This window comes from Alexandromys fortis, unplaced genomic scaffold (genome assembly GCF_014885135.2).
Source record: "Alexandromys fortis isolate MF-2015 unplaced genomic scaffold, M_Fortis_MF-2015_v1.1 scaffold_14, whole genome shotgun sequence".
Lineage (NCBI taxonomy): Eukaryota > Metazoa > Chordata > Mammalia > Rodentia > Cricetidae > Alexandromys > Alexandromys fortis.
Window position 1 is genome coordinate 9467602 of NW_026067910.1, and position 27871 is coordinate 9495472.

General features: G+C 36.3%; 1 protein-coding gene across 1 annotated transcript in view; it reads right to left on the bottom strand.

Moving 5' to 3' along the window:
• Positions 1–213: 213 nt before the first annotated feature.
• The window catches only part of Tbc1d32 (TBC1 domain family member 32), a 172757-nt gene continuing 145099 nt past the window's right edge, over positions 214–27871 (bottom strand). Inside the window, exons 28-33 of the mRNA XM_050138090.1 lie at positions 24954–25023; positions 23301–23416; positions 22801–22955; positions 15998–16138; positions 11367–11555; positions 214–495 (exon numbers count right to left, since the gene is read on the bottom strand). Of these exons, the coding sequence (XP_049994047.1) occupies positions 376–495; positions 11367–11555; positions 15998–16138; positions 22801–22955; positions 23301–23416; positions 24954–25023 (791 nt within the window). The 3' untranslated portion in view covers positions 214–375. The remainder of the gene's footprint in view (positions 496–11366; positions 11556–15997; positions 16139–22800; positions 22956–23300; positions 23417–24953; positions 25024–27871) is intronic.

Sequence of the window (27871 nt, forward strand, 5' to 3'; positions counted from 1 at the left end):
CATTCCCTGAGTTCCTAGGATCTTATTCAGAAGCCACTGCCTCTTTCAAATCAAGTGTTTTCCCCGTTTTCCTCTAGCAGTTTTGGATTTTTAGGTTTTACATTAAGGTCTTTGATCCTTTTTTAAGTCAAACACAAACTAAAAGCTAGGACTGCTCCTACAAATTTAAAGAACGAAAACCTTGCAAAAATGAACTAACTTCATTTCACAAACTGAGCCGAGAGCAACATGAATATATTGTGTTCCAAACCTCGATACTGACTGACAATGCCTGGACACACAAAGCACATGCTGCCGATGTAGACAGGATGCAATCACACCGCCATGTCTCCCTTAAAAATGAATACAACATAAAGTTAGGGCAGCCCTCGTCATTTATGTGCTCTGCACCCTCAGACTGCGCATGTCTCTCAGCAGCACTGGTCGGTAGTTTTGCTCCAGAGTCTCCATGTATTCAAAGTAGTTGCTCACTCGAAACCCACGGAGTGCTTCTTCCTGCCAGGAAAATAGGAAGGGAAGTTCATTTGCTTAGAGAAAGATACACAGTTCCAAGTGAATAATGTTTAAGTAGCTGGAGTTTCATTTGTTTTCAGCTGTAGATGCTGGGGCAGTTTACATAGCTAGTAAGTGTATAATTGCTTTTCATTTGGGGAGCCGTGTCTGTACCTGTCAGGAATGAATCATGGCCTTGTGGGGCAAGGTTATTTTAAAAAACAAAAGTGCTTTCCCACTAACAGCAGCAGCAGCAATAGCAGCAGCTCTTCCTAACAAATTACGTCCATTTCAATAGTTAACTACGTAACTAGTAATGGCTCTCAACTCTCTCTGTGATGCTGTGATGTACACGGAATCTGTGCTGCAGCCACTGCTCATAAAACCCCCCATCAGCCTGTGGTTCACAACGCTGGCACTGTGCATGTGAGCAGGCACTTTTGCTCTAATGGTTAGTGTCCCGATCGAGCACTCAAGAATAAGCAGCATGAACATCTATTTATTATTTTAAGTCTCTGGGGACGTTTGACTATGCCTTTCAACACTCTCAAATATTATCTAACAGAGTGTCTATCTGAAAGATTTTTTAAAAATCTTCAAAATAGCTAGTCTCAATTCAACATAACTATGTTAGCTTTTGAGGATATAAAAATTTTGGACAATTCGTGCCCTCACAAGTTTATAATTTAAAGATGAAAAATAAATAACATAAACACAATAGCAGTCCCAAAGAATGAAAGGCAATGTTTGTTAGCAAGTGATAGAAGAGACGCATCAATGTGAGGTAGCTAAAAATACATACAATTTTTCACATAAAGGATGATTTTTAAAGCTTCATATGTACTCATATTTTATATATATATATAACCTCATATATATTCACTTATGAGTAATAGTTCACAGCATGCATGTAGTTATGTATAACTTTATTAGTAGTGAGCCACATGGCCCTCAAAATCTACACCATTTGTAAAAAAGATATAGACAATCTAAAACATCATTACTGCTCAGCAGGGTTGACAGATGCTGAAGAAACTAAATGGTGTTTACTGAGGAATCCACCCTTAACCCATGCAACTCAAGCGTGTGAATTCCACTTTTCACTGTAAGGTGAAGGACTGTCTCATCCATTCTCTCACTGTTCACTCGAACATTCTACTAGCATGTGTAAGCTCTTGGCTGTGCACACCAAACACCAGAGTGACTGAAGTAAGAACTGTATCCTAGACGTTAAAAGCCAACGCAAACCATGTACTCCCATTGATAAATGTGCAACTATCTTAGGGTTACTGTCGCTGCAATAAAATACCACACCCAAAGCAACTTGGGAAAGAAAGGGTTTATTTGGATTATAGTTCAGGATTGCTGTTCATCACTGAAGGAAGTCAGGACAGGAACTCAAACAGGGCAGAAACCCAGAGGCAGGAGCTGATGCATAGGCCATGGAGGGGTGCTGCCTACTGACTTGTTTGCTCACAGGGCTTATTCAGCCTGCTTTCTTATAGAACCCAGAACCACCAGCCCAGGGATGGCACCACCCACAGTGGGGCTGGGTCCTTCCTCATTGGTCACTAATTAAGAAAATGCCTTGCATCTGGATCTTATGGAGGCATTTTCTCAATTGAGGCTCCTTCCACCCATGACTCTGGCTTGGGCTAAGTTGACACAAATTATTCAGCATACAACTGAACCAAACAGAAAAGGTTCCAGGGGGCTTGGTCACACACACTTGTAATCCTTGTCCTTGACAGACTGTCCCAAGAGGATAGTAGATTCAGTGTCACCTGGGCAACATGGTGAAGCCCCGACTCAACAAAGAAAACAAAACAAACAGATGTTCACTTGATTAATGGCAGAATATTGGGTCTATGTAAATTTCTGTCTATCAAAAGTACTTGTTCACCAGGGGGAAAAGGATAAAAATAAGATCAACCTTACTGTACCAGAATTCATCTTAAAAAGCTATTGTTGTAATGATAGAACTCTTACAAACTTAAGCATTTTCTTTAAAGTATATGTGAGTGACTTGGCTTTGATCATTTCTACTCTAAAAGTAACCTTAAGTTGGAAGGCAATTATAGCAACAGCTTCCCTAACAGAGAAATTTCAATGCTGTGAGAACTGTTACAGGATGCATTCATGATTTTCAAATAAAAGCTTATTATTCATCAAATGCAATTTAACAATGAGAAATAGCAGTGCTTGAACAATGGCTCTAATAATACTTTCCTGGCAAAAAATAAGGAAAAACTACTTAACATCTTTTAATTATTCTACTTTCATTTAAACATAAAGCTACATTGGGAAGCCACAGTTAATTACTTGGCTTAAATGTATTTCTATTTTAATTTTTTTTCCAAAATCTGGTTCCTGTTTTAGATATAAATTTTAAGGTTAAAAGAATATATTTTAGTAACTATGCTGAAGAGATATCATAATATTAGCATAAAAGGTTACTGAAACGACACATTATAAAGGAAAAATTTAAATATACATTTTAAATGCAATTGTGTAAATTGTATTGTTCATTGTTTTAAAAAAAATTGGCAGGCAATTTTATTTCTGAATAAAAATGTAAAGCACCCAAGTTTCACTTTTAATATTTAAAGTAGAATATCTTTCATCTCTTCCTAGAGATTCTCTAGCCCTCTTCTCAGGATAATCTTACTTGCTATTATGGCCATTTAGATTATTAGGCTATCATTCGAGTTGTGACTGACCATTTCCGCAAAGCATGGTTTCACTACAGTTTCTTTTGCAGAGCTAAGTATATTGGAACCACCCTGTTCTAAGAATCGGGAAGCATGTTATAAAGTGTTTTTTTAAAAAAAAAAAAACAGATTTTTTTAAAAAAAAGTTTTAATGTTTTTGTAACAATAGTGAAACAGTTGCTCAAGTAAACACTTTAATAGGTTGTACTGCAATAATTTAAATTTGGTTTACAAAGTTCACTGAGAGAATGCTTTTTTATCAGTTTGCTTTCAATGATTGCTTTCATCAACTCTGGATTTTAGACGTTGAATTACCAAACAGTATTAGAAGTTAACATTCCTAACCACAGCGCTGTGTGTGCTATCACATGATATAATATAAACACAGCTTCTTTCTTTCCTTCAGACATAAAAGTTCAATTCTATCTTCTATTTTTTTTTAGAACATTTGATCAGGATCCAGTAAATGTAGAATACTGTTTGAAATATAACTATACTAGTTAACCAGGAACAATTTGAGTTAATAGGATTTAGGTTCAGCCAAGAAAGATTCAAAACCTCTCCACATTAATTCTCAGATTACAAACTTATGTAAGCTTACTGACTATAAATCTTGATTTTTCACGTGCCAATGTTCATGTGCCAATGGGGAGCACAGGGATGCTGAATATCAGATATTTACATTATTATTTATAACAGTAGAAAAACTGCATTTCTGAAGTATCAACAAAAATAATTTTAAGGATGGGGGTCACCACAACATAAGGAATTATATTAAAGGTCACAGCATTAGGAAGGTTGAGAACTACTGCTCTATGGGGATTCTTGCCTCTGCGCTTTGCAGCTGCCCCTCTAAGCTTTTATGAAGGTTTTCCCCCCAGGATTCTTCATAAGGTTTTTCTTCTAAGGCATTCATAGCCCTTCATATCCTTTGGTGTGGTCCAAACAATGCCTCTGACTCCCTCACCGTGCCACAGTGTCTTTCAGTAAGAAGAATTATGTCGGAAGTACTATCTACACTGTTTCTCATAGCAGAATTTAAGAATCATGTGGGACACAGACATTCTATCATGCGACTACAGCAGTGCTTGGGATACAGCTGTTACAGAGAAAGTACTGGAATAAGTCAAAGAATGAATAGCCAATACCTCTAAAGTCCTTTGCCCATGGTCTCACATTCAGTAAGGGCTTAGAGCATTAATGGTGGTCATAAGAGTGTCAACCGACAGTCTTTAAAATAGTTGAGATACGCTCTCCTGAGCACACATCACACACAGCAAAATGTGAGGGCAATACATCAAGGATTATTGACTTCAGCTTTTGCTCCTCAAGTCCTTGGCAAAAATATAAGAACCTCCCATCACAGATAATCAGATATCACTGTCTTTTCTTTCAAATCCTCTGGGATATGCCTATGAGGGAAGGGAAGGTAACCTGCGTTTCTAAAAGCTCTTTGTTATCAATTATAATTTTCAAAGATACCAGAGACTTACTTGTCAAAAATATTTTCAGCAACCAAAAATTCCACTAAGCATAATATTTTGATTTAGTGTTAAGTAGACACAAGGTACAGTATGATTTTTATCACTGAATCTATTTGCTCCCAGAATTTGATTATTAATGTGTTTGCAAGGTTATGGTAACTTTTCAAAAATTAATTTATAGAGAAAAAAATCTTGGGTGGGTTAAAGTGGAAGAATGGTGATGTACTAAAACTGTAAAATTTAGCCAAGATTACTTAAATGATTTGCATTAATGCCAGACTCCATAAAAAGCATTTAAGAGGAGTGTTTTGTTCAGTTTTAATAGTTATTATTAAAATATACAAACACATGGGGCTAGAGAGATGGATCAGTGGGTAAAGATACTTGCCACACAAATCTGATGACCCAAGTTCAACTTCTGGAACCCAGGTAAAAGCTGCGTGTGGTGGCAAACCTGCAATCCAGTACCCCTACAGCTACAAGGGAGAAAGAGGCAAGAGAATCTGCAGAAAACCCATGCCTGTGTTATGTATATTTTTTACGGGTCTGAGAAGAAGTTCAAATATATGATCCAAATAGCCAGGCAGCTGAGGTGAGTATTTCTGGAGAGAACTCGTTACTCAAGGCTTAGGAGAAGACATGTGCTTCCTGCATATATGAACATGAAAGATACATGTGATGATAACAGAGATGACAGTTCTGGATGGGTAAATGAGGGAACGGCCCTGACTGCATGCAGCTTTACAGTGTTTCTGACAAAGATGGGACAGTCATATACACAGCAGGCCTTAATGTGATGTCATATGCCAAGATGACACAAGTACTTGGTACAAAACACACAGGTTAAAAAAAAAAAAACCTACGAGACAAAAAGCACACGAAAGGTTACCAAAGATTCCAAAGAATAATGTCTTCTTTACTGCAGATTTTTCCTAAACATCTGTTTACTAACAGAGAAATAAGAACAAAGGGGGCTGGTGTGGAGTCATAGAACCCCAATCATTAGTTTTCTGGTGCACTTGCTATGTGTCAGTCAATGTTCTAGAAGTATTTTTGAGGTATCTCACGTAACTGCTCAATACTTCCATACAATAGTTATTGCCTCATCCCCAACTGCACAGATAAGAAAACTGTGGTATGAAGAGATTAAACAATGAACCCAAGCTAACAAGGTGAAGGAGGGACAAAACTCGTGTCTTCAAGTGACAAACAGCAATGTAGACACCATCTGAAAGCACACCTGATGCTAAATGAGGCAGGCTTTATTTATTCCCTGGGCTGAGCTGCTTTAATAATAGTATTTTATCACTTTTTCTGTCTATTCTCCATTTTCTACCCTGTCATCACCTTCTGATAACAGCAGCTGCAGCCACCAACAAAACATCCCTCTCAACAAGTTACTGATTGAGTTAAAATCAATCTGATTTTTCTCATAATTATAAATTATTTTCTATTATATGCAGGATTCAGTGCAGAATTTTTAATTAAGTATGCTGAGCTTTCACAGCCTGGTTTCCAATGGAAGGTAGTCTTCCCCTTGCCTTGGCATTTCAGTGAAGTTTGTCCCCAGGGTGCATGGACAAATGGATGCTAACAATCCTTTCCAGTCTATGAGCTCGTGAGAGGGGAAGGAACGTGCAAGGCCGGTCCATGGGACACTCAGACTTTACCACAGGACCCAGAAACAAAGATTCCAACAAATCTATGTGTACAGAGATGCTTTTTAACACTCATTATATAGAAATCCACTAATCAAAATGTTCTGACAGGAGAAAATGGTTTTAGATTTTCTAGTTAGCTATGAAATTTAAGAACTTAATTTTGTTGGGTGTTTTTCTTTCTGGAATTGTGCCACTCACAGACTTCCAGTGGCTATTTCAGATTAAAAACGTTTGAAATCCCTAGCATCCTCAAAGAGAAAACTGATAATGAATGAATAAAATAAAGGGATAAATATAGTAAATATAGACCACTAGGTCTCAGAACTGAGCCTGAGTGCTTCCTCATAGCTTCAAAAGACGTCTCACTAAAGTGTGAGGCTGACACACTTGACTGTCATAGTGGCATTTCATTTGTATTTTAATAAATAAGGCTTGCCTGAAGATCAGAAAAGTAAAACAGCCACACTGGGCAGTCTTGCAGATGAGGCAACAAAAACACACTTTTAATTCCACTAGCCACACTAGTTTGCATAGAAACTAGGCGGTAGTGGTGCACACCCTTAATCCCAGCACTAGAAAGGATTATAAAATGGGAGGAGACAACTCTCACTCACAGTCTTATTCTGAGATTCCCGGAACCAGGATCACCATATCGGACTGAGATAGAGTTAAGAGGCAGTGGCTGGCTGTTTTGCTTTTCTGGTCTTCAGGTTGAACCCCAATTTCTGAGTTTTGTTTTTCTGTTTTGTTTTGTTTTATTTTGTTTGGTTTTTCAAGACAGGGTTTCTCTGTGTACCTTTGTCTGTCCTGGAATGCACAAAAGCAGGTTGGCCTTGAACTCACAGAGATCCACCTCCCTCTGCTTCCCAAGTGCTAGGATTAAGGGCAAGCACCACCACACCTGCCTCTGAGTTTGTATTCATCACGCTTAAAGACTGTTCTATTATCTAGCCCACACTGAGTTGTTATCTACAAGGATATTAAAAAAAAAAAAAAAAAAAAAAAAAAACAAGCCAGGCACAGAAGTATAAGCCGTTAATCCTAGTGCTCAAGGCTAGCCTGGTCAGCCAGGACCAAGTAGTAACTCCTTGTCTTAAAAATAAATAAATAAAATAAAAAGCTAAAATCAAAGCAAGAACAAAAATGTAGCGAGTACTTGGCTTCCATTAGTTCATATCCATGATATTTACTGACTCAGACAGTTTAGTGATATAATGAGGACAGGAATATCAAGTATCCATCCGACCCCCTACAACTCCCCATCCAACCCCTACAACTCCCCATCCAACAGTGAAGCAGGGCTGACAGCTAGTGGTACTCTCCACTGTCTGATCTGAGCCCACCTCTGCTTGTCTTTTCAGTTTAGCGATTCAGAATCACCAAGAACTCTCCAGTGGGCTGTTAGAAATTCAGGCAAGAAGTCTAGACTCTCAACAGTCTGATTTAAAATCTTGAGCCTAAGCTAGAATGAATATGGATGGGCTGATATTTTCTCTATAGAACATATTTCACACAGAGTTTCATTTGGAAAGCAAGGCTTTGTCATGACATGGTCTTACTTTCAACCAATACATGAAACTTAAGTTGAGAAAAGAAGCACATATTTTCAACATTTAAGAGAAATAGTTTTCTAGAGGTTCTTGGAACAGCTGGCAATAACTGGAGGGTTATTAAACACATCTCAGGTTCTCAGTATTCTGAACACTAATTCACCTGTGCCTTAATAACTGAAACATTTAGAACAGTCAAATGCTCATTCTATTTATTTTTACACATTGAATCATCATCGTTTTATTCCTTAAGTTACAATTCTGTGTGTGTACACCTATGCAGAGGACAGACGACAATTGCCAGGAGTCAGTTCTCTCCTTCTACTATCAGTGCTTCCTGGGATTGAATTCAGCTTTTCAGGTTGCACGCTGAGCCATTACTTTGCCCTTTCATTATCTTTTATAGATAAAATATGGTTTATTTACAAAATAAAAATTTGAAGTTGTTTTAGTTCAACTTACTTCCCTTTAGAAGTAGTACCAGCAGATATGCAAACCAAGGAATAAACGATGGAACTGTCATTATAAGGGATATTATCATAGCTGTAGCTTCTTGTTTTATGGAGAAATACTATTAAGTTTTTTCTCCCTTTCAGCAAGTCTGAGTCACATGTTGCTATATATGACTATATATAGTTAACTGTGAGAATTTTTGCACATATAGTCATATATTTTGCAAGTAAGATGCTTCTATAGATCTTAATGGAGGTCAAATATTATATATGCATATGCATACTCTTAAGAAAACTACACCAAAATCTATTCTGCAAGAATAAAATGCCCATCAAAAGAGAAAAGGCTTCTGAGAACTATACACTGAAAGTTCAACAACAAAAATGAAGTCACAGTACCAGCAAGAAAAACACCTTTTCCGAGTCTCTCAGAAAAATGCAAATAACAGAATTTTGAAGTGAGGTTAGCGCAAGGACACATGCTGAAGTTAATTCCTTACCAACAAGGTCTTAGTTGGGATTTAACAGACTCAATTCAAATTCTAGTAATTTTAAATAGGAATTAGACGATAACCTTTGCACCATTTAAAACCCTTTAGGTTAAACTGAGAGCACTGTGCCCAGCACACAATAAAGTTAGGTTCACCTTTAAAATGGCCATCATATTTAGACCCTACTGCAATTGTCCAGGGAAAGATGACATTGTAGTAGTCACCAGCATTAAACAAAGACACATAGAGACATTCTTCCATTGGAGATGACAGCAGGAAGCATTGCAAAAATTTAATGATGTTTGTGGCTCAGTATAAATAAAACTAGTTTGTTCACCTAAGAGATTTTTATACTTATTTTTCAACAAATATTTATTGAGAAAGTGTTGAAAGTCCTTCACAAACCTAGACAGACCATTTATTTAAAGCTAAGAGTCAAAATTTGAAGCTAAGGGGCATGTTGGAAAAGGAAGAACAGAAACATCTCAGATAGTAATAAAACTTATATAATAAACTAAGCTCAAAGGAGTTTAAAGAATTATGTTCTGGGAAAATTCAGATTTAAGAATATAGACAAACATTAAACCCTAAAATTCCAGTACCCCATTACCACAGCAGATGAAATGTCCCTGACTGCCTGTGAGCCCACGTTGTCTTCAGAATAATCCCTATTAAAATGGCCTAATCTCGGGATCACCTCACACAAATCATTATTTGGAGCTCTGTCTTATTGTTCCTTCGGTATGTATTCTTCTGCCAAACATTTTATTTAATAATGATTCTAAGACTATCATTCCAGTGATGTTTATAGTTTAAGATGTTTTGAATTCAAAATGTTTTAATCAGAAATGATTGGCTGGCAGTGTTAAGTGATTAAGGGCATTATCTTAAAAACATCACTCAATGGAAACTAATTCTGGCAAATACCCAATATTAAAAAAACTAATTTACAAAAACATTCACATTTTGATGGATGAATATGTTTTGTGACTGTGAGATGAATGGGGAGATGAATCGCTGAAAAATGTCAAACTCAATTATGATTTCAGCATTAAACCAACAGCTGGATTTCTTACAAGTCCAACAAGAACTACATATAGCAATGTATTTACATATCATGCCTACTAATCGCCTAAACTTCAAATACATTACACTGTAATGTAGAAAGTAAGCAAAGTTATTTTATTTAAGGTTACTATCAGATATTCTACTATTGTGAATGCAGTGAAAGAATAATGCAAACATTTTTGCCTTTTATTTATTTATTTTTATTGCTCTTTTTTATTGATTTTTATTATAAAAATTTTATATAAACATTTTATAAAAATGGGATATTTAGAAAAAATATTCTGGAACAATAAATTTATAATTATCTGGTGTAAGAGAATTGTCTGTATTCTGTCAATCACATTTTAAATAAATGCTGATTGGCCAAGCAGGAAGTATAGGTGGGTCAACCAGACAGGAAGTAGAGGTGGGACGATGAGAACAGAATGCTAGGAAGGAGGAAGCCCATTCCTCCCATTCCTGCCCAGACCACCAAGAAGCAAAATGTAATCTACCCAGCTGAGAAAGGTACCAAGCCATGTGGCTAACATAGATAAGAACAATGGGTTAATATAAGCTACAAGAGCTAATAAGTAGCCTGAGCTAATAGGCCAATTAGTTTTATAACTTATGGAGAGCTCTGTATGATTTTCTTTGGGACTTGCCAGCTGTGGGGTACCAGGTGGGACAGAAACCCCAACAAGCTGGCCCTCATGTTACAGAATGGCAGGCCCTCATGCTACAATTATCAACCTTTTGAACAAAATAAACTGAGCATTTGTTGATCAAATATGATGCAGCAATAAACTGGCTAACTTAAAGCTTTGGATCCTTCTCTCCTCTAGTAGGACAGAATTTAGGCTTTAAGCAACTTAATTCCCTGCTCACTTTCCTCACTTCAAAAGTGAAAACAATAATATCTACTACTCAGAGCAGATTTGATGATGAGGGGCTAGAAAAGCATCTGATAATTGTGTTAGTTTGGGTGAGAATGACCTGCATTGACTCTTATATTTCAATGATTAGTCCCCAGTTGGTAGAACTGCTTGGGAAGGATTGGGGGTGTGGCCTTGTTGATGGACATTTGTCACTGTTCATTTCCACTTAGCTCTCTCTGTTTCTTGCTTATGGATAAACATGAAAGCTCTCAGCTAGTGCCCCAGTACCATGCCTGTCTGCCTGCTGCCATGTTCCCTGCCATGATAGTCATGGCCTCTAACCTTTTGGGACTGTGAACTCCAAATTAAAATTGCTACTTTTTATAAATTGTCTTGGTTAAGGTGTCTTATCCCAGCAATTGAAGAATGCCTAAGAAAATGATGAAGTGCCCCAAATTAGTGATTAACTTTTTTAAATTAATTAATTATTTATTTATTAACGATTTCTGTCTCTTCCCCACTGCCACCTCCCATTTCCCTCCCCCTCCCCCAATCAAGTCCCCCTCCGTCGTCAGCCCACTTAGACATGAGCATACTTACCTTGAGAAAGACTTGCAGATCTTGAGTCTGGGTATGTTGAAGAATGTCTCGCTGCAGATGCTTGAGAACAGCTATGCAGACATACACTTGATAATCAGGACCAAGGACAACACAAGTAGCAATATAATGGCATATTTCAATCCAATCTAAGTAATTCCAAAAACACTGAGTTATCCACTGCAGGCAAATCTTAAAGAAAAAAAGGGAGGGGGGAGTTTATTTAAGAGGAATAAAAAGCAGCACTTACCTATCAAAAAGTAGTAACCAGTAACACAAGACACCAATAAAAAGCCTTGCATTTAATCAAAATAGAGAAGCATTCTACTAGTGGCCTTAAAAACCTGCTTGTTTGCTGCATGGGTAAAAAGATTTGTGGACTCCTGATTCGGGAGCTGAGGACCTGATGATGTCTGAACTGCTCAATCACATACTGCTACATGGCTTCTTCTGACATACTGTCCTCCTCTTTCCCAAACGCCAGTCACTCTCTGCTCACAAGTGCTAAGAGGCTACCTGAGTTCAGAGCTGTTCGTTGTTTCCCCATGCTACCTGTAATCACAGGTGTATAATTATGCAGATGACGGGCTGTGAAATCTTATATGCAAATGGACTCTTGCTGAATCAGAGAACAATTTAAAATAAACAGAACCAAAGAGCATATGAACTGGGAGCTAACACAGAGAATAATTAAAAAATGAGACTTTTACGAAAAGGCTTTCTTTTCAACTCTTTATTCGGTATATTATTGTTATGTATTAACTACCCCAATCTCTCCTCAAAAAAAAAAAAAAAAAAAAGTCAGCAAGGCACCACCTCAGAACCTGACCTTACTTGGGGGTAAGGTCATCATGAAGGTAGTCAACTTCAAATGAATGTCAGAGTGAGTTCTGACCCAGTGTGCCTTGTATTCTTTTGGAAGAGGAATGTGCACAAAAAGATAGACATGTCCCAAGGGAAGACACACAGAGAGAACAGCATGGTTGGGCATAGGCACGATCTGAGAGATTCAGGTTCAAGGCCCTGGGCTCCTCCAATGACTATGGTTAAGAGAGGAGAAAGAAGCAGAAATGGTGACTATCTCAACTTGACATAAGTATTAAGAATACAGACAGATGTGTTCTTTTTGTTCTATCACTTTGTCCATTAAAATCTTCAGTATTAAATCTAAAGGGTGCTTTTCTTCTTATTTAGCATGCTGATCTGCTTTCCTATGGCTAACATTTATTAATTTGTCTGCTAGGCCTTCCATAACAAAGAAGCGGAAACTAAGCAGCGAAAACAAGTAATCGTATTCAAGGAGAGTCTAGGTCACAGTGGTACTGGACTGGTTTCTTCGGAGCCTTCTTTCTCTTCCTGTTTTTTCAACAGATGCTGCTCTTCTCCCTGCCACACATGTGACCACCCTCTGTAGATGTCTCATCCAAATCTCTTCTTACTAGGGTCCACTCTGATAACATATTTTAGCGTGGCTATTTCTCAGACACTGTATGTGTAATACAGGCATACTATGAGGTAAAGAAGGTTCTGACATCATCGTGTGGTTACTGAGGAAACACAAGTCATCCATACCAGACTGAATCACTGAATTTTTGCTTCTTATATATTATTAATTATGTCAACTTCTGACCTTTGAATTCCAGTCATTAAGATCACATTTTTAAAAATCTCATCCTATGACCACAGTGCCTTTTTAAGTAATGCTAACCAGATGGCAAATGAAATTTTAAGTTTTTAATTACGTTATTAGGTATCTGTATGTTTAAATATCATTCAGGATCATAAAGAAGCAACATCACTCATTCAATGTGCAAACTGTACTACAGTTTTCCTAAAACAATTTAACCACACTTAAGCTTATGCCAAATGGCATTATCATGCAATACAATATTATTTTATATGAAGTAAATTATTTCTACTGGTATCTAAATTACATGAAAAATAAAGGAATCAAAAACATTCAAGTCAAAATAATTGATTGCATATGTCTATGGAATTAAAACTAAGAATGATTTCTAAATGATCGACTATTTTATTCAAAGACACTATTTTAGCAACTCTTCTGGCCTTGCAGTATTTGTTTTCACTACACAGAGAGAGAGAGAGAGAAAAAGAGAGAGAGAGAGAGAGAGAGAGAGAGAGAGAGAGAGAGAGAGAGAGAGAGAGAGAGAAGAAAAAAATAGCTGAAGAATCAAAGTGGTTTTAAAGCCAGGCATGGTAACATGAAGAAAAAATCTTAGCACTTGGCAGGTCGAGGCAGCAGGATTGCTTTAGACCCTGTCTGAAGTGTTTCTGAGTGATTCAATACAGTGAAGGCATTCACTCCATCACTCCTGAATTCCTCTATCTGCCATTAGATGAAAGCTCCGCACACATCCTCAAGCACAAACAGTGATTACAAATACTATATTTTTGTTACACCTCTGGAAGATCTGATTTCGGTGTATAATCTTACAGTTTCAGAAAGTACTGTGTCATAACACATGAAAGAGCTTTCTGGAGTCTTGGTTTCAAAATGAAAGTAAAGGAACAAATGATAATGATGATGATGATGATGATGATGATGATGATGATGATGATGATGATGATAACCGCCAAATGGAGTGGCGTGCACTCTATACAGGAGGGTCAGTCAAGTCAGCCTGCTCCCTGACACAGCGCTGTGAATAATCAGTGCCGTGCAGGATGGTGCCCCCAAGGAAGAGAGATGCACCATTAAAGACACATGGTGTCTTATAAGCCAAGAATGGGCAGAAAATACAGTAAGATAAATTTTCTAGCAAAGGATAAAACTGTTGGAAAGTTAATTGGAATGTGATTTTACACTGCTTACTTAAAACAAGAATGTAAATTCCATTTCTGTTTCCTTTCCCGCTGCAGTTACTCTTAGAAGAAACTCCAATCAGCAAATGCACTTTCCTAACCACATTTAGTTCGTCGTGCTCAAGTTTGAGCCTATTATTTTCACTCTAGAGATCTGTATATTTCATTTAGCAACCTTCCCACAAGTCCTTCACTAACAAGCAAACCCTCTTGTGCTGAAAAATACACAGCTTCAAAAAGCGCTGCTCCTAATTAGATCAAAATGAGTAAGCTTTGAAACACAAAATCTATACCCTAATAATGACTTAATCATGTATACCTATTTAGTTACTTATACCTGTTTTTATATTTTATAATTAGCAATAAAGCAGTAAATAATCAGCAAGCAGTGATAGGCACTTAAGACAAGTGATTAGCTCATGCCCAAGAGCTGCTGAGAGGCTTTCTACATTATTAAAAAGAATAATGTCACTGTTCAAAAACAATACCTTATTAAATAAGTGCACTGGTCATATACAGGCTTCTTTTATAGTTCTGTTTTGATTGCTTGTTTATTTCTGAGACAGAGCCTCACACTTAACCCAGACTGGCCTAGAACTTATTGTGTATCCCACAGGCTGGTCTCAAACTCATGGCAATCCTGATGACTCACACTCTCAAAGGGTGCTAGGGTGGTATGCAGTTTATACTGATGAAGGTGTATCAGACTTACATGATATATAGAACTGATAAATGAAGTTTTAAGGATTAAATTAATAATGCAGGTCCTGAGATATTAATGCTCCCATGATCTTTGGTTATTCACTTCTAAATTAAAGAATATATTAGGGACTAAACACGATCAGAAGCATTAAGTGGTATACACTCTACCAGTCAACATTAGGACAGCAAATAGAAACTCTCAGGAACAGTGCTCTCAGCACAGACTTTTAGAAGATATGAAAGAACCAATTGTTATAAATTATAATAAATATACTGTGCTTTTTAAACAACTTCCTCCAACAGAGTTGAAATTCTTGGATTCAGTGTTAAAGCAGATGTTTCATACACTAAAGGCTAAACTTCCATTCCACCTGAATGGAAGTTCACACTATGTTTAAATTTGCTAATAACTTCATAAGCAGCAAGCAGAATGCCTCACATAGGTACATGTGATAATGGTGTGATCTTTCATCGGGGTAGGCAGAGAAGCACATATCATGTCAAGAAGCGCTATTGTCTAATTAAGAGGGAGCTCTCTCGAGTAAGATAAATGCAAAGGGATAAAAGCACAGTTTACAATGAAGAAAGCTACCCACGTGTATAAAACGGATCCAATAGACCATCGATTAAGCTATTGCTTACTGTAAAGAACGCTGGCATAGTTTTACTTGTTTGACTTCAAATTTGATTAAAAGAAAATGAAATGAATAAAAAAGTTTTTCAAAAGTGATAATGGTTACTTTTTGGCAATATGTAGTCATTATCTACTGAGAAATTGGCTAATTTTTTACCAGTTTGACTATAAAATAATTCATAAAATATTTTTAAAAATATAATATAAATAATATGAAATAAAAAACAACTGCAATTTAGACTTATTTTTGACTAACTGGATAATTTAATAAAACAAAAATAGCATATTAATTAAAAATAGTAGAAAAGAAAATTAATATATGTAAATAAATATAATCTAATTATATTACTTATATATTACATTTAATATATAAGTATATTATACATATATATTATATCATATTTTAGGGCAAAGAATTTTCTTTATAAAGTTGGATATCTGGGCGTTGAAGAACTAGGACTCCGCAGCAGATTACCTGTGATGGAGCAAAACCAGACATGTGGAAAGCTGAAAACACAAGAGGCACCTCAGCCTTCAGCAGCATTTCAATGTAGTGAGTGCTGCAGAAATATATGGGATGGATGCCAGTTTCGACGGTGTCAACAGGAAGGTACCTCTGCATCAAAGAGAAGTGGAAAACAGTAAATACACGGATGGTTTATAACAATCAAGCATGTACTTAGCTGAGTCTTTCTGCTTAAGCCATGGTTTGCTCCTTTCAAATTTATATGTTAGCTATAGATCAGTTGATTGCATGCATGCCTCAAATGCACAAAGCCCTGAGTTTGATACCCAGCACAACATAAGCCAGGTATGCTGGGTGCAAACCTGTGAACCACAAGTATCAGAAGTTCAAGGTCATCCAAAGATACACAGTTTGAAGTCAACCAAGGATTCTTGAGACCTGACTTCAATAAAATAAAAATTTGAAAACAAAATTGATATGGTGGTGTCTTACACCACAACAATTATAAATATGCAAATGTCAGAAAGTTAAGCACCGTAGAGCAATAAACCTCAATAAAGGTAAGGTTATATATTTTTCTAAAACAGAAGAGTAGGGTAGTTTGTAATTCAGGAAACTGCAAAGCCTGTGGAAGAGAAGGGTTGAAAAAAAATGAATAACAAACATGTGAGTAATGAATTTTACATATCAACCAAGGTAATATTGAGCATACATATTTAATAGTGCCGGTCTCTGCCTAAGAGCCCATGTTAAAAAGCTCTAGTCAGCGCTTAGGAATGTTTGCCTAGTTCCATTTCATTTGTTGATTTTATCTCATATCTGGACTTGAGTTAATTAGAACACAAACTGAGAATGCCACTCTAAACTCACTTCTAATGGGGGAAATGTATAATGTTTACTCAAAAGTTTTCCATCACCCATTTTCATGAAATTATACATACACATATATACATACATATATACACACATACTAAATCATGTATGATAATTTGCATACATACAGTGGACATGATAAAAATATAGCTCTGAAGGTTGGGACTATCCCGTAATGCAGTGCTCTGACCTAATAGACATGAGGAGCAAAGTTTAATTCTTGGTTTTGATTAAAAAAATAGTTCTTAGGTGAAATTTATGATTATTAATGATAGAGAATATTTTACTGTTACGACTATAAATTCAATATCAACACAGAATCACCACTTATAAGAAAAGACAAAAAACTCAAAGATGTAATTGTGTCAAGAAAACTATTTTAATAGCAATTAGATCATGCAAAGTTGACACCTAGCCCTGAGACTACATAATTAAGAGCTAGCCAAAAGTAATTTTATGTCTTAACTTTACCTTATATTTTAACTTTTTTCCCAAAAATTGTATCTAAATTTTTAAAAATAAAACTTCTTGCTTTTAGATAAAACTAATAAAACTCATAAAATTACATAAGGGTTAAATATGTGGACACAATTTTGGGCTTGTCGCTCTGGTAGAGGGATTTAGTTAGGTTTATTAGGTAATGACGTTTCTGAACTCACGAGGCAGCTTTAACAGTGATTTTTCCCTTTTTGCCACTCATCACAAATGATTTATTATTTTTTCAAATTACAGAAATTTATAGTTGCAGGAATAAATCAGTGTAAATTCTGTGTGCTTTCTGGCAGGTTCTCTAAGAGATATTGCACACGAAAATGCTTAAATATTGATGAAGACATAGCACATTAAGTGGACATTATAGGTGGTTTTTATATTGAGAACAGGAGAATACTTTCCATTAGGTAATTCAATAGAATGCAGAGTATGAATTAATAGTCATTGATTTACCGCTTGTCAAACACAAAATGTGACTCACTATTTATATAATGAATAAGTCTAACAAACATAAAAAGCAAAGGTTAACTTACAAGTTTATATGTTCAATGTGAACTTACTAACGGTCTACAATATGCACTGAGGCAGTTTAAGGATAAAATATTCTGGACCTAATTTTCAAACAGCATTGTTCTATGCTGTGGCAGAAATACCTTAAGAACAAGTCTATGAAGAGATAAAGACAGTAGACATTAATTACGCTGTCAAAGGAAACAAGCCATTATACTGTAATAGGGTCCCAAAGACAAGACAAGAGTTCTTCTATTCTCATAAATCATACACTGGCAGGAGAGCCTTAAGTCACACTTTTGATAACCAACCAGCTCTGAATACCAAACTTGCCATATGTAATACTGACTCAATAACAAGATTCTAACGACTGCACTTGTTATCACAGTGAATTCACTTATAATTAACGTCTTGCTTGTCTGTTATTTGCATATCATCATTCTAATCTATAGTAGATGATATTCATAAAGCCAGAACAATAACAACAGATGGTTCATATGAAAACAAAAAAGGTTCTGTGAGCCATCAAACTACAATTTATACTTTCATAATTTGTACATTTTGCTCAACTGTGACACCCCAAAATAATAGCAACATTTTCAAATTCAGAGAATGCAAGGACTAATGGCATTCAAGGTCATATAAGTATAAAAACCAGGCAGATTTAAACAAATAGAATCAGTAAACCAGTGGCTTATAAGATACTAGCATATGATAAGATGTGAAACAAAAATCTTATAAAGTAACTTTAGAATATTATATGCCCATGGTTAAAAGATATACACTTAAAAATGGAGCAGAATAGTCTTAGTTTTCGACTTTCATCTTAAGTTATTCTGGTGAATCATTTTATTCCTCAAACTATGAAAAGCTGAGTTGTGTGTTGCAGTAGAAAGTAAAGAGAAAGACTGTATTAAAAAGATTTGAAATTTTCCAATCCAACACAGACTGATCCAATGCAGTTCATACTCCTTATCTGAGTCTCTACAGGCAGAGAATCAGCCAAGCTTTACAGCAATACTGTTTGTTAATTTGCACAAAATGGAAAGGAATACAGAGAAAATTTAAGGAATACTCAAAACTTTGAAATTATAATACCATAAAACAAATGTTTCTCCTTTCAGGAGAACAGGAAATGGAATCTTCAAATGTATAGAATATTGAGATTCAGATATAAGAAAATGTGTTTTGTATGGCTCATTTTTCCATTTGGCCCACAAACGGGTTATGGGTACATTTTCACAATATGCCTGTTATTGTAGATGCGTTTAAATCCCATTTAACACTGTAAATTTTTTTCAACACTAAGTATTTAATAGGAACAAATGAAGCCCATGTCCAGTTATACTATAGCACAGCTACCCACCACCCTCCTGCTGGACTGTACCACTTCATCTGAGTAGAGTTATACTAGACAGCCAGTCCACTACCCTCCTGCTGGACTGTACCACTTCATCTGAGTAGAGTTTTACTAGACAGCGCATGTCCACTACTTTCCTGCTAGACGGTACCAATCATCTGAGTAGAGTTATACTAGACAGCCAGTATCCACCACCCTCCTGCTGGACTGTACCAGTCATCTGAGTACTGCTTTAGGTTGGTTTAACATCAGTGGAGTTCTGTTGTAAATACATATAAGTTAATATTTCTTTTTTCAACTGATGTTTTATCCTTTTATAACTTTTACCAAGAGACAGCAAACATAATTTAGCTTGATTTCCTAAGAAATTCCCTAAGAATTATTGTAGTATGATTTAACTTTTTTATAATACCTGAAGATTAAAAAAATTCTTCTAGTCTAAAAAATGTTTAAATTACTGTAAACTAATAACTAGTATAATTAGTTATAAAATATTTTTAAAACTAGTTATAAAAATAGTATAACTAGTTTATAAAATTGTGAGACCTTGTTACTGTTTTCATTATCAGTTATTGCTTGTTTTGCTTATGTTAGATTTATAAAAACTTTTTTGATCTAATTTGCTTATATCAATTCCTTCTTTCATGGGGATTGAAATAGGGATCCTCTGTGTAGCCCTGGCTGTTCTGGAACTTGCTTTGTGGATCAGGCTGGCCTTGAACTCATAGAGATCCATCTGCCCCTGTCTTCAAAGTGCTGGGATTAATGGCCTGTATCACCAAATCTGGCTATAACATTCTTAAGAAGGCTGGAAATCAAACACTTTTTTTTCTAGAGTAATACATATTCCAATTTAAATATTTAAATATTAAATTTAAATATTAATTCACATACAACATGTTTATGGAGTAAAGAAGCTATAGATTATGTACAATGGGGGTTGTATCAGTGAATAAAATAGAAACATTTTCCAGAACTAATAACAAAGAATCTAGATAAGGGATCAGTTGAAGCAAATAACGGATTAGCAGATGATGAACATTATGGGAAAAAGTAAAAACTAGAACAGAGCAATGAGAACAAAGGTGACATTGGCTGAACAGGTTGCCAATTTTTAGATTATGATTTTTATTAAATATTTTTGTCAGTGTTATGTGTACTGTGCATGTGTCCCTCTCACTTTATATCATATATATAGCCTTTCCTATCTCCGCTCATAGCCGTCAGTCCTATTTCCCTTCAAGTCCCTTTCCTATATTCATATCCCTGTTTTGGTTTGTGAACAACTGAATTTCTAAAATGTATACATATAGGTTTTCTCTTCTATAAAACAGGATTACAATTTCTATAGTAAATGCCTTTCTTATACTATAGCCTAAGCATCCAGAGTATCTTACAAAGCAACACTAAAACATATTCAAAAACCTTTATATCCCTTATTTATCACTAAACAATGTACGGTAACTTTAATTTTAGACTTCTAGCTTATTGTCTCATTTCTCTTTCATGAAAATGCTTCTATGATTAAGTATCTCTCAGTCCATTAGCATCAAGTAAGATAACATTCAAGAGAAAAAATCAAGTTTATATTTTCAAAGAGAACCCATCAAAAAGCATGCAGGCCATTCAAGGGCTCTGTGGGCTCATCCCAATTATAGGCCTCCAACTCTGAACTACAGCCGAGCCCTCCTCTACCTATGGAGGATCTTGATCTCCACAGATGGAAACTCCACAACCCCCACTCATTATTGGTAAGGACTCACTCTTCCTCCTTTGGTCACACTACCTACCCAGGAACTCTTCTGCTCACACTGCCAACTGAGCCTTCCCCTTCCTCTCCCTAGGGCATTCCAATCTCATCATCTGTAGACCTACATCAACTACCTGCTAGCTCCGCAGGAACAATCAAAAACTCTCTGAACCCATCAGCTGTCCCTCAGCTCCATCTCTCTGGCATTCGTCACCATCTAAAGACTTGAATTGCAGCATATGCTAGCCACACATGAAGGGGCTTTACAGACTTACCTACTGGTACCTTGAGCTTGTTGAATCAAGACACTTACTGATTCTATTCACCTGCTAATGAAGTTGAAGCTATGCTTTTCCCTGGATGAATGGGAATCACATTAGTAATTCCATACAATTACTAATCATTTACATACAATACAAGTCATGGGCACCATGTGGCTACAAGACTAAGCTGTTAGTATTTCCTAGCTGATCCAAAACATTCCAAGTCAGAATAACAGTCAATACAGAGTAAATGCCTAGCCCCATGGGTGAGCCAGAAACTCATATATACAACCAGTGCCTTAACTCCAGATGCATAGGTCTCATTGCAAAAACACAAACAAGATGAAAAACAAGACAGTATGTTCTTTCAAAATGTTACAATCCCATAGTTATGGTTCCAAATCAGAACAACATAGTTGAAATTCAAGGCATAAAATTCAATAGAACCAATATAAACAAGCTCGAGGAGGTTGCTTTCCATATTCTGGGAAAGCGCTACGTGAGCTGCTGCAGGCTAAGAGGCATCTAGACTTACCCATACAGGAACTTGACAAAACCTGATCCTACCCTGCCAGCAAGATATGCCCACTGGTGCTACAGTGGCACAGCTGTTATAAGGGTAGTCAACCACTCTGATTGTGTTCAAGGCCCGCTCTACTTGAGGATATTCAAGCCTGGTACTATCCTGGGGAGGAATTTACTACTGTTGTTTAGCTAAATTGAGTATAGTGTCAAACTGATTTATAAATATTTATGCTTATAGCCACAGAAAAATACTATTTTTAATAGTATCTCAGACTTAAGCTGAGAATCTCTTCTTTGCAATATACGGTGAATAGAGAGCTTTATAGTTACTTACCACACAGAGAATAAGTGATGGCTGAGAGGTTAACCCTAAGAGGATATTTATTCTACCCTCTCTAAAGTTCAGACCGTATCACAGAACACAAGGCTTAAAAAGTGTAAGAGCCAGAAACAGAGACAGTGGCTGTAAAACGCTATTTTCTGTGCATGACACCGTCACTGCTATCAACATCTCACAGAAACTGTGATGGTCTTCACTAGGTCACTACAACACCAGGCCCATCAAAAGTCAATCAGCGGTCAGGAAAGGGCTTACGGGGCACTACCTGTTCTGGCTGAACTACTGACTACTAATGAATTTTAGGGGAAGGACAGTCATTTCTCCAATTGTATACCTACAGGTGAGCAATGGATAACTTCAAACCCATGGTCACACAGATGTCCCTACCTAAGCCAGTATGTCAAAACAAAACAAAACAAAACAAAAGTCTATGAATATGGGAAAGGAACCTGAAGGAAGGAAGGGGTAAGCTGACAGGGTGGAAGGAGATAAGAGATGAGTCGAGAGTAATCATAATACATTGTATATATGTATGAAACTGTCAAAAACAGATTTGATACAAGTTATAGTAATATCATTCAGGTAGGAAAGTGAATAAGAATTATTAGGACACAGTGTATATATAAGATTATACCCTAGTAAAGTTAAATATGGTGTTTAAGTTCAACTCTCTTTAAAAAACAAATTTTTATGTCTTACAGAAATATGCAGCCTTGGCACCCAAAGGAAAGCAGAGGTCAGAAGCCTGGAGAAATGCTGAAGAAACTGGAATGTCTTCTCTTTATCCCCCAGCATTATGATGAACAGCGAAGACACAAACCAGTCATGGCCTGTGTAGCGCCCTTGCAGGCGCACTGCACAACAGTTAAGGAGCTTCCACGTTATCTTAGGACATACACAATTGCATAAATACTCACTGTTAGGATTTTTATTTGGAAAGAGATATTAATTGCATGTATATAGTAAATCACTTTACACAGTTTTAAGATTCCACGAGTACAACTGAGTCTAAGGATCATAAGTCAATTTATAAAAACGAATGTTCAAAACACAGATTAAAATCCTGTAAGAATAAACTGTAACAAGAAATCAAATAGCAGCTATTACTTATTACAGATATGTTAACACATCCTTAGAAAAACCTATGGGAAGTACAGGAAGATAATTTGATTCTGCATAAATCCATTCAAAAAGGATATGAAGAGAAGAAGTTACTGGTGACTGCTGTTGTTTCAGGAATCTCTCACAGTGCTTTAAGACCAAGGCAAGATCATTTTCTGCACCATCTTTTAACAAGTTGAGAAACTTGCCATACCTATGTAAAAGATACCCCCAAAAGACACAGAATGAAAACTATCAGGATCTTCACCCCACATTCATCTTTAGACATCCATCAAAATGTATTTCACTTGAGACCTCAAAGTCTGAAGTTTAAGATGTTACTTCTAGGGTGACGACATTAGACAAGGCACTCAGTATTCCCTCCTGACTGTTACAACACGATCAGCAGCATTGGCTGTTACCATTCTAGGGTGGTAACACAGAAATGAGAAAACAAAATGGCAGCAGACTACGGATGAGAACCATGTAAGAAGTTTTTTGGAAATTAATCCAAAACACAGATTCCTGAGATTAGGTTTATAGGATGTTAAGTCAAGAAGTTCCTGTGGAGGTCATCTACCAATACTGGATACCAGAGGGCTTTGGACATTTTGGGTTAAGATTAGGACAGTACTATCACATAACTTGAAATGTCTTGGTGTTTACATGGGTCAAACAGCAGTTTATAATTAGCTAAAACTAATTCAGTCTTATCTAAGTTCCTATATTTTAGATTCACTAAATGGGTATGTTGTTTGTTTGATTTCCAGCTTCCTAAGACCTTACTTGGTCTGTATTTTCAGAACTCTCCTTCTTAGTGGTAACAGTGTAGTGCATTTATTGTTTTTGTTGCTGCTGTTATCTCAATGACTCCACAGGACGGTAGCTGCACTATACCACAGTCTAGCCAAACTCTGCACTGTGCATTATTTTCCATTTACTTTCTATGAATAAGAAACTAAATTGAATTAAAATATGTGACCAAGCTGCTTATATAATCTATAGGTTTCAATTCATTGGAAATGGAGCAGTACAGTATACTTTTATTAAAACATGTATATGGAGTCACATAATATAATCAAAACAGTCACCCTGGTAGAAGTGGATGATCCAGAATCCACGTCGTGATTTTCATCACAATGGGCATTTATATAAGTCTCAAGTATTTAATAAATCTCATAAGTAACTTCCTAAATATGATTCAAATAATGGCCCTCTAATTACAATGCGATAGTTAAGAACCTCGTATTAAATGAGGTTTGTTTAGAACAAAAGAAAAGGATGTTATTATCTAGTTCATGATGTACTGTACTCACTTCTTTTGAAAATTAATTCATGAGTTCTAAAAACTCAAACTGACAGTTTTGGTTTACTCATTTGAACTTCTCAGTCGGTCCTTAAGTATGTTTGTCTTCACCGGGACCTGACAACTAGAACAAACCGTGTTTTAAAAGATGTATAACTGTGCCATAGCATTTTGATTTTGCCACGTTATTTTTTTTTTGGTGGAAAACAACTGATAGTCATAGAGGAACACACTAATTAGCTTTTGGAATAGTAATGAGCTGTAACTGATTTACAGCCAGAGGTAATTTAATCATGTGCCAATATCCTCAAAGATAACGTTATTATTTTCTGAGTGGGAGACTCTGCATTTAAAGGCTACAAAATAGTTGGTTGTTAAATATTATTGAGCACACATCAGGTAGATGAAATCCAGGGGCGCACAGGAGAGACGCCTCCCCACATACCTGACAGCCGCGTCAATGCCAAGCTGCTGCACAGACGAGAGACTTTCATTCCTCACATCTGCATCAGTAGCTGACAACAATAGAAAAGGGAGCTATGAAAATGTAGAAAAGTCTGCATAATAATCACATCTTAATTGAAAATTGATGAAAGCAATATTTTTACATATTTTAATGTGAATTTTGAAAACACTGATGAATTTGTTCTTTTAGGAGCTGTCACTTACAGTTTCAAAGAAATTAACAGGAAACTTTTTACAGAAACTTTTATCCTGTAAAAATCATTTAAAACCTGGGAGTAGTAGAACATACTTACCAGCACAGGGAAGCCAGAGGCAAGAGAATTAGGATTTCAAGGCCATCTGTGGATATACTGCAAGCTCAAGGCCAGCCTGGGCTACATAAGATCCTACTTCCAAGAGAAAATGAAACCAAAAAGTATATAAAATGAGTAGTTCTTTGGTGCAAAACACTAAAAATGAACAAAATATAAAAAGCTCTAAATTATTAAAAAGTGATCAAAAATATGTTTTCATCATGCAGCACTTAGGTATATGTGAACATGGCTCTATATTCCTTCCTGTCATCCATAGTGAAATCTTCAGTAAGCCCTATAGTATGTGCTGCCTTCCAGACATGGCACAGCTACTTACTCACCATCTCACAGCAGCCATGATTACTGGCACAGGACCTTCACAAGATCAAGCCAGTCTGATTCTAGCATGAATGGTTGATGGGAAATGAAGCTTCACCCCTAGTGAAGGAACTATTGACAGTAGATGGTTTCTGAGAGAGAGAGTGTGTGTTGCTCTCTTTTGGGAACATGGCTGCTGGTAGGTTCTTTGTGCCTGAGTAGATAGCCCCACACCCATGAAAATATGGGCAGCACTAATTGGACTTGAGGGATTATTGGTTACAATAATAAAAAGAGGACATGATGTTCACAAGGAACCAGGATGGGGCAAATTGAGAAAACTGGAGGGAGGGATGTAGATAGATATGATAAAAATACATTTTATAAATGTATGATGTATACAAAGAATAAATTTTTTAAATCTTTAAGGGCTAAGATATATAGTTCCATGGTAGACTACTGGCCATTTGGTCCAATAGTCAACACCACACTCACCATCTTTAAGCAGACCATAGTCAATTTTTACCGAGTAATATTACATTGGGTTGAATTAATGGGTTTCACTTTCATATCAGATTTCCTTTGTGAAGTAAGAATTGTGATCACCCCAGAGATACAGCCCCAACTACACCAATCAGAGGAAAAGATGGGTAGACAACATAAGAACACACTCAACACCACATAGAGCAACAAGACACCAACAAAAACTATAGCCCTACAATAGCAAGACTTGAACACCCCAATATAGATGAAGCAGAAGAAAATGACCTAAAAATTAACTTTAAGAGAATGTTTGAGGAGCTTAAAGAGGAAATGAAAAATTCCCTCAAATAAATGAAGGAAAAGACAAACAAAAATTTGGAAGAAAACAACAACTCCCTTAAAGAAAACCAAGAAAAAAGCGATCAAACAAATGAAAGAAATAATTCAAGACTTGAAATCCAAAATAGAGACAATAAAGAAAACACAAACCAAGGAAATTCTGGAAATGAAAAACATGGAAAATTGATCAGGAACCACAAAAGAGATGTAAGAGAGACTCTCAAGTGCTGAAAATACAATAGAGGAAATAGACTCATCTGTCAAAGAAGCCATTAAATCTAGCGAAAGCTAAACACAAAATATGCAGGAAATATAGGACACTATGAAAGGACCAAACCTAAGAATAATAGGGATAGAAGAAGGAGAAGAAATCCAACTCAAAAGCACAGAAAAAAAATTCAACAACATCATGGAAGAAAACTTTCTCAACCTAAAAAAAAAGACATGCATAGGAAGATACCCGAAGCTTATAGAACACCAAATAGACTGGATCAATAAAAAAAAAAGTCACCTTACCACATAATAATCAAAACATTAAACATACAGAATAAAGAAAAGACATTAAGGAAAATGGTTAAGTAACATATAAATGCAGACCTATCAGAATTACACCAGACTTCTCAATGGAAACAAAGTCAGAAGGTCCTGCTCAAGCATTATGCAGACATTAAGAGACCATGGATGCCAGTTGAGATTGCTATACCCAGCAAAACTTTCAGTCAACATAGACGAACAAAACAAGATATTCCATGACAGAACCATTTAACCAATACCTAGCCATAAACCCAGTCCTACACAAAGTACTAGAATAAAATCTCGGACCCAAGGAAGTTAGCTACATCCACAAAAACACAGAGAATGAATTATCTCACAGCAGCAAATCCCAAAGAGGAAAATACACACAATAACATAACCAACTTCAAAAACTAAATTAACAGGAACTAGCAATCACTGGCCATCGATATACCTTAATATAAATGGACTCAATTTACCTATAAAAAGACACAGGCTAACATATTGGATATGAATCAACGCCTTTAATCCAAACACTTGGAAGGCAGAGGAAGGCAGATCTCTGTGAGTTTGAGGCTAACCAGGTCTACAAGAGAGAGTTCCAGGACAGGCTCCAAAGCTACAGAGAAACCCTGTCTCGAAAAAAAAAAATAAACAAAAACAAAAACAAAAGAAAACAATATCCATCCTTCTGCTGCATGTAAGTAACATAGTTTAACCTCAAAGATAGACATTACCTCAGAATAGAGGGTTGAGAAAAAATTATCCAATCAAATGGACCTAAGACACAAGCTGGTGTAGCCATCCTAATATCTAACAGAATAGACCTCAATCTAAAAATACAAAGAAGGACATTTCATATTAGTCACAGGAAAAATACATCAAGAGGAAATCTCAATAATGAACATCTATTCCCAAATACACACCCTCCTATGAAAAAAAAAAAAAAAAA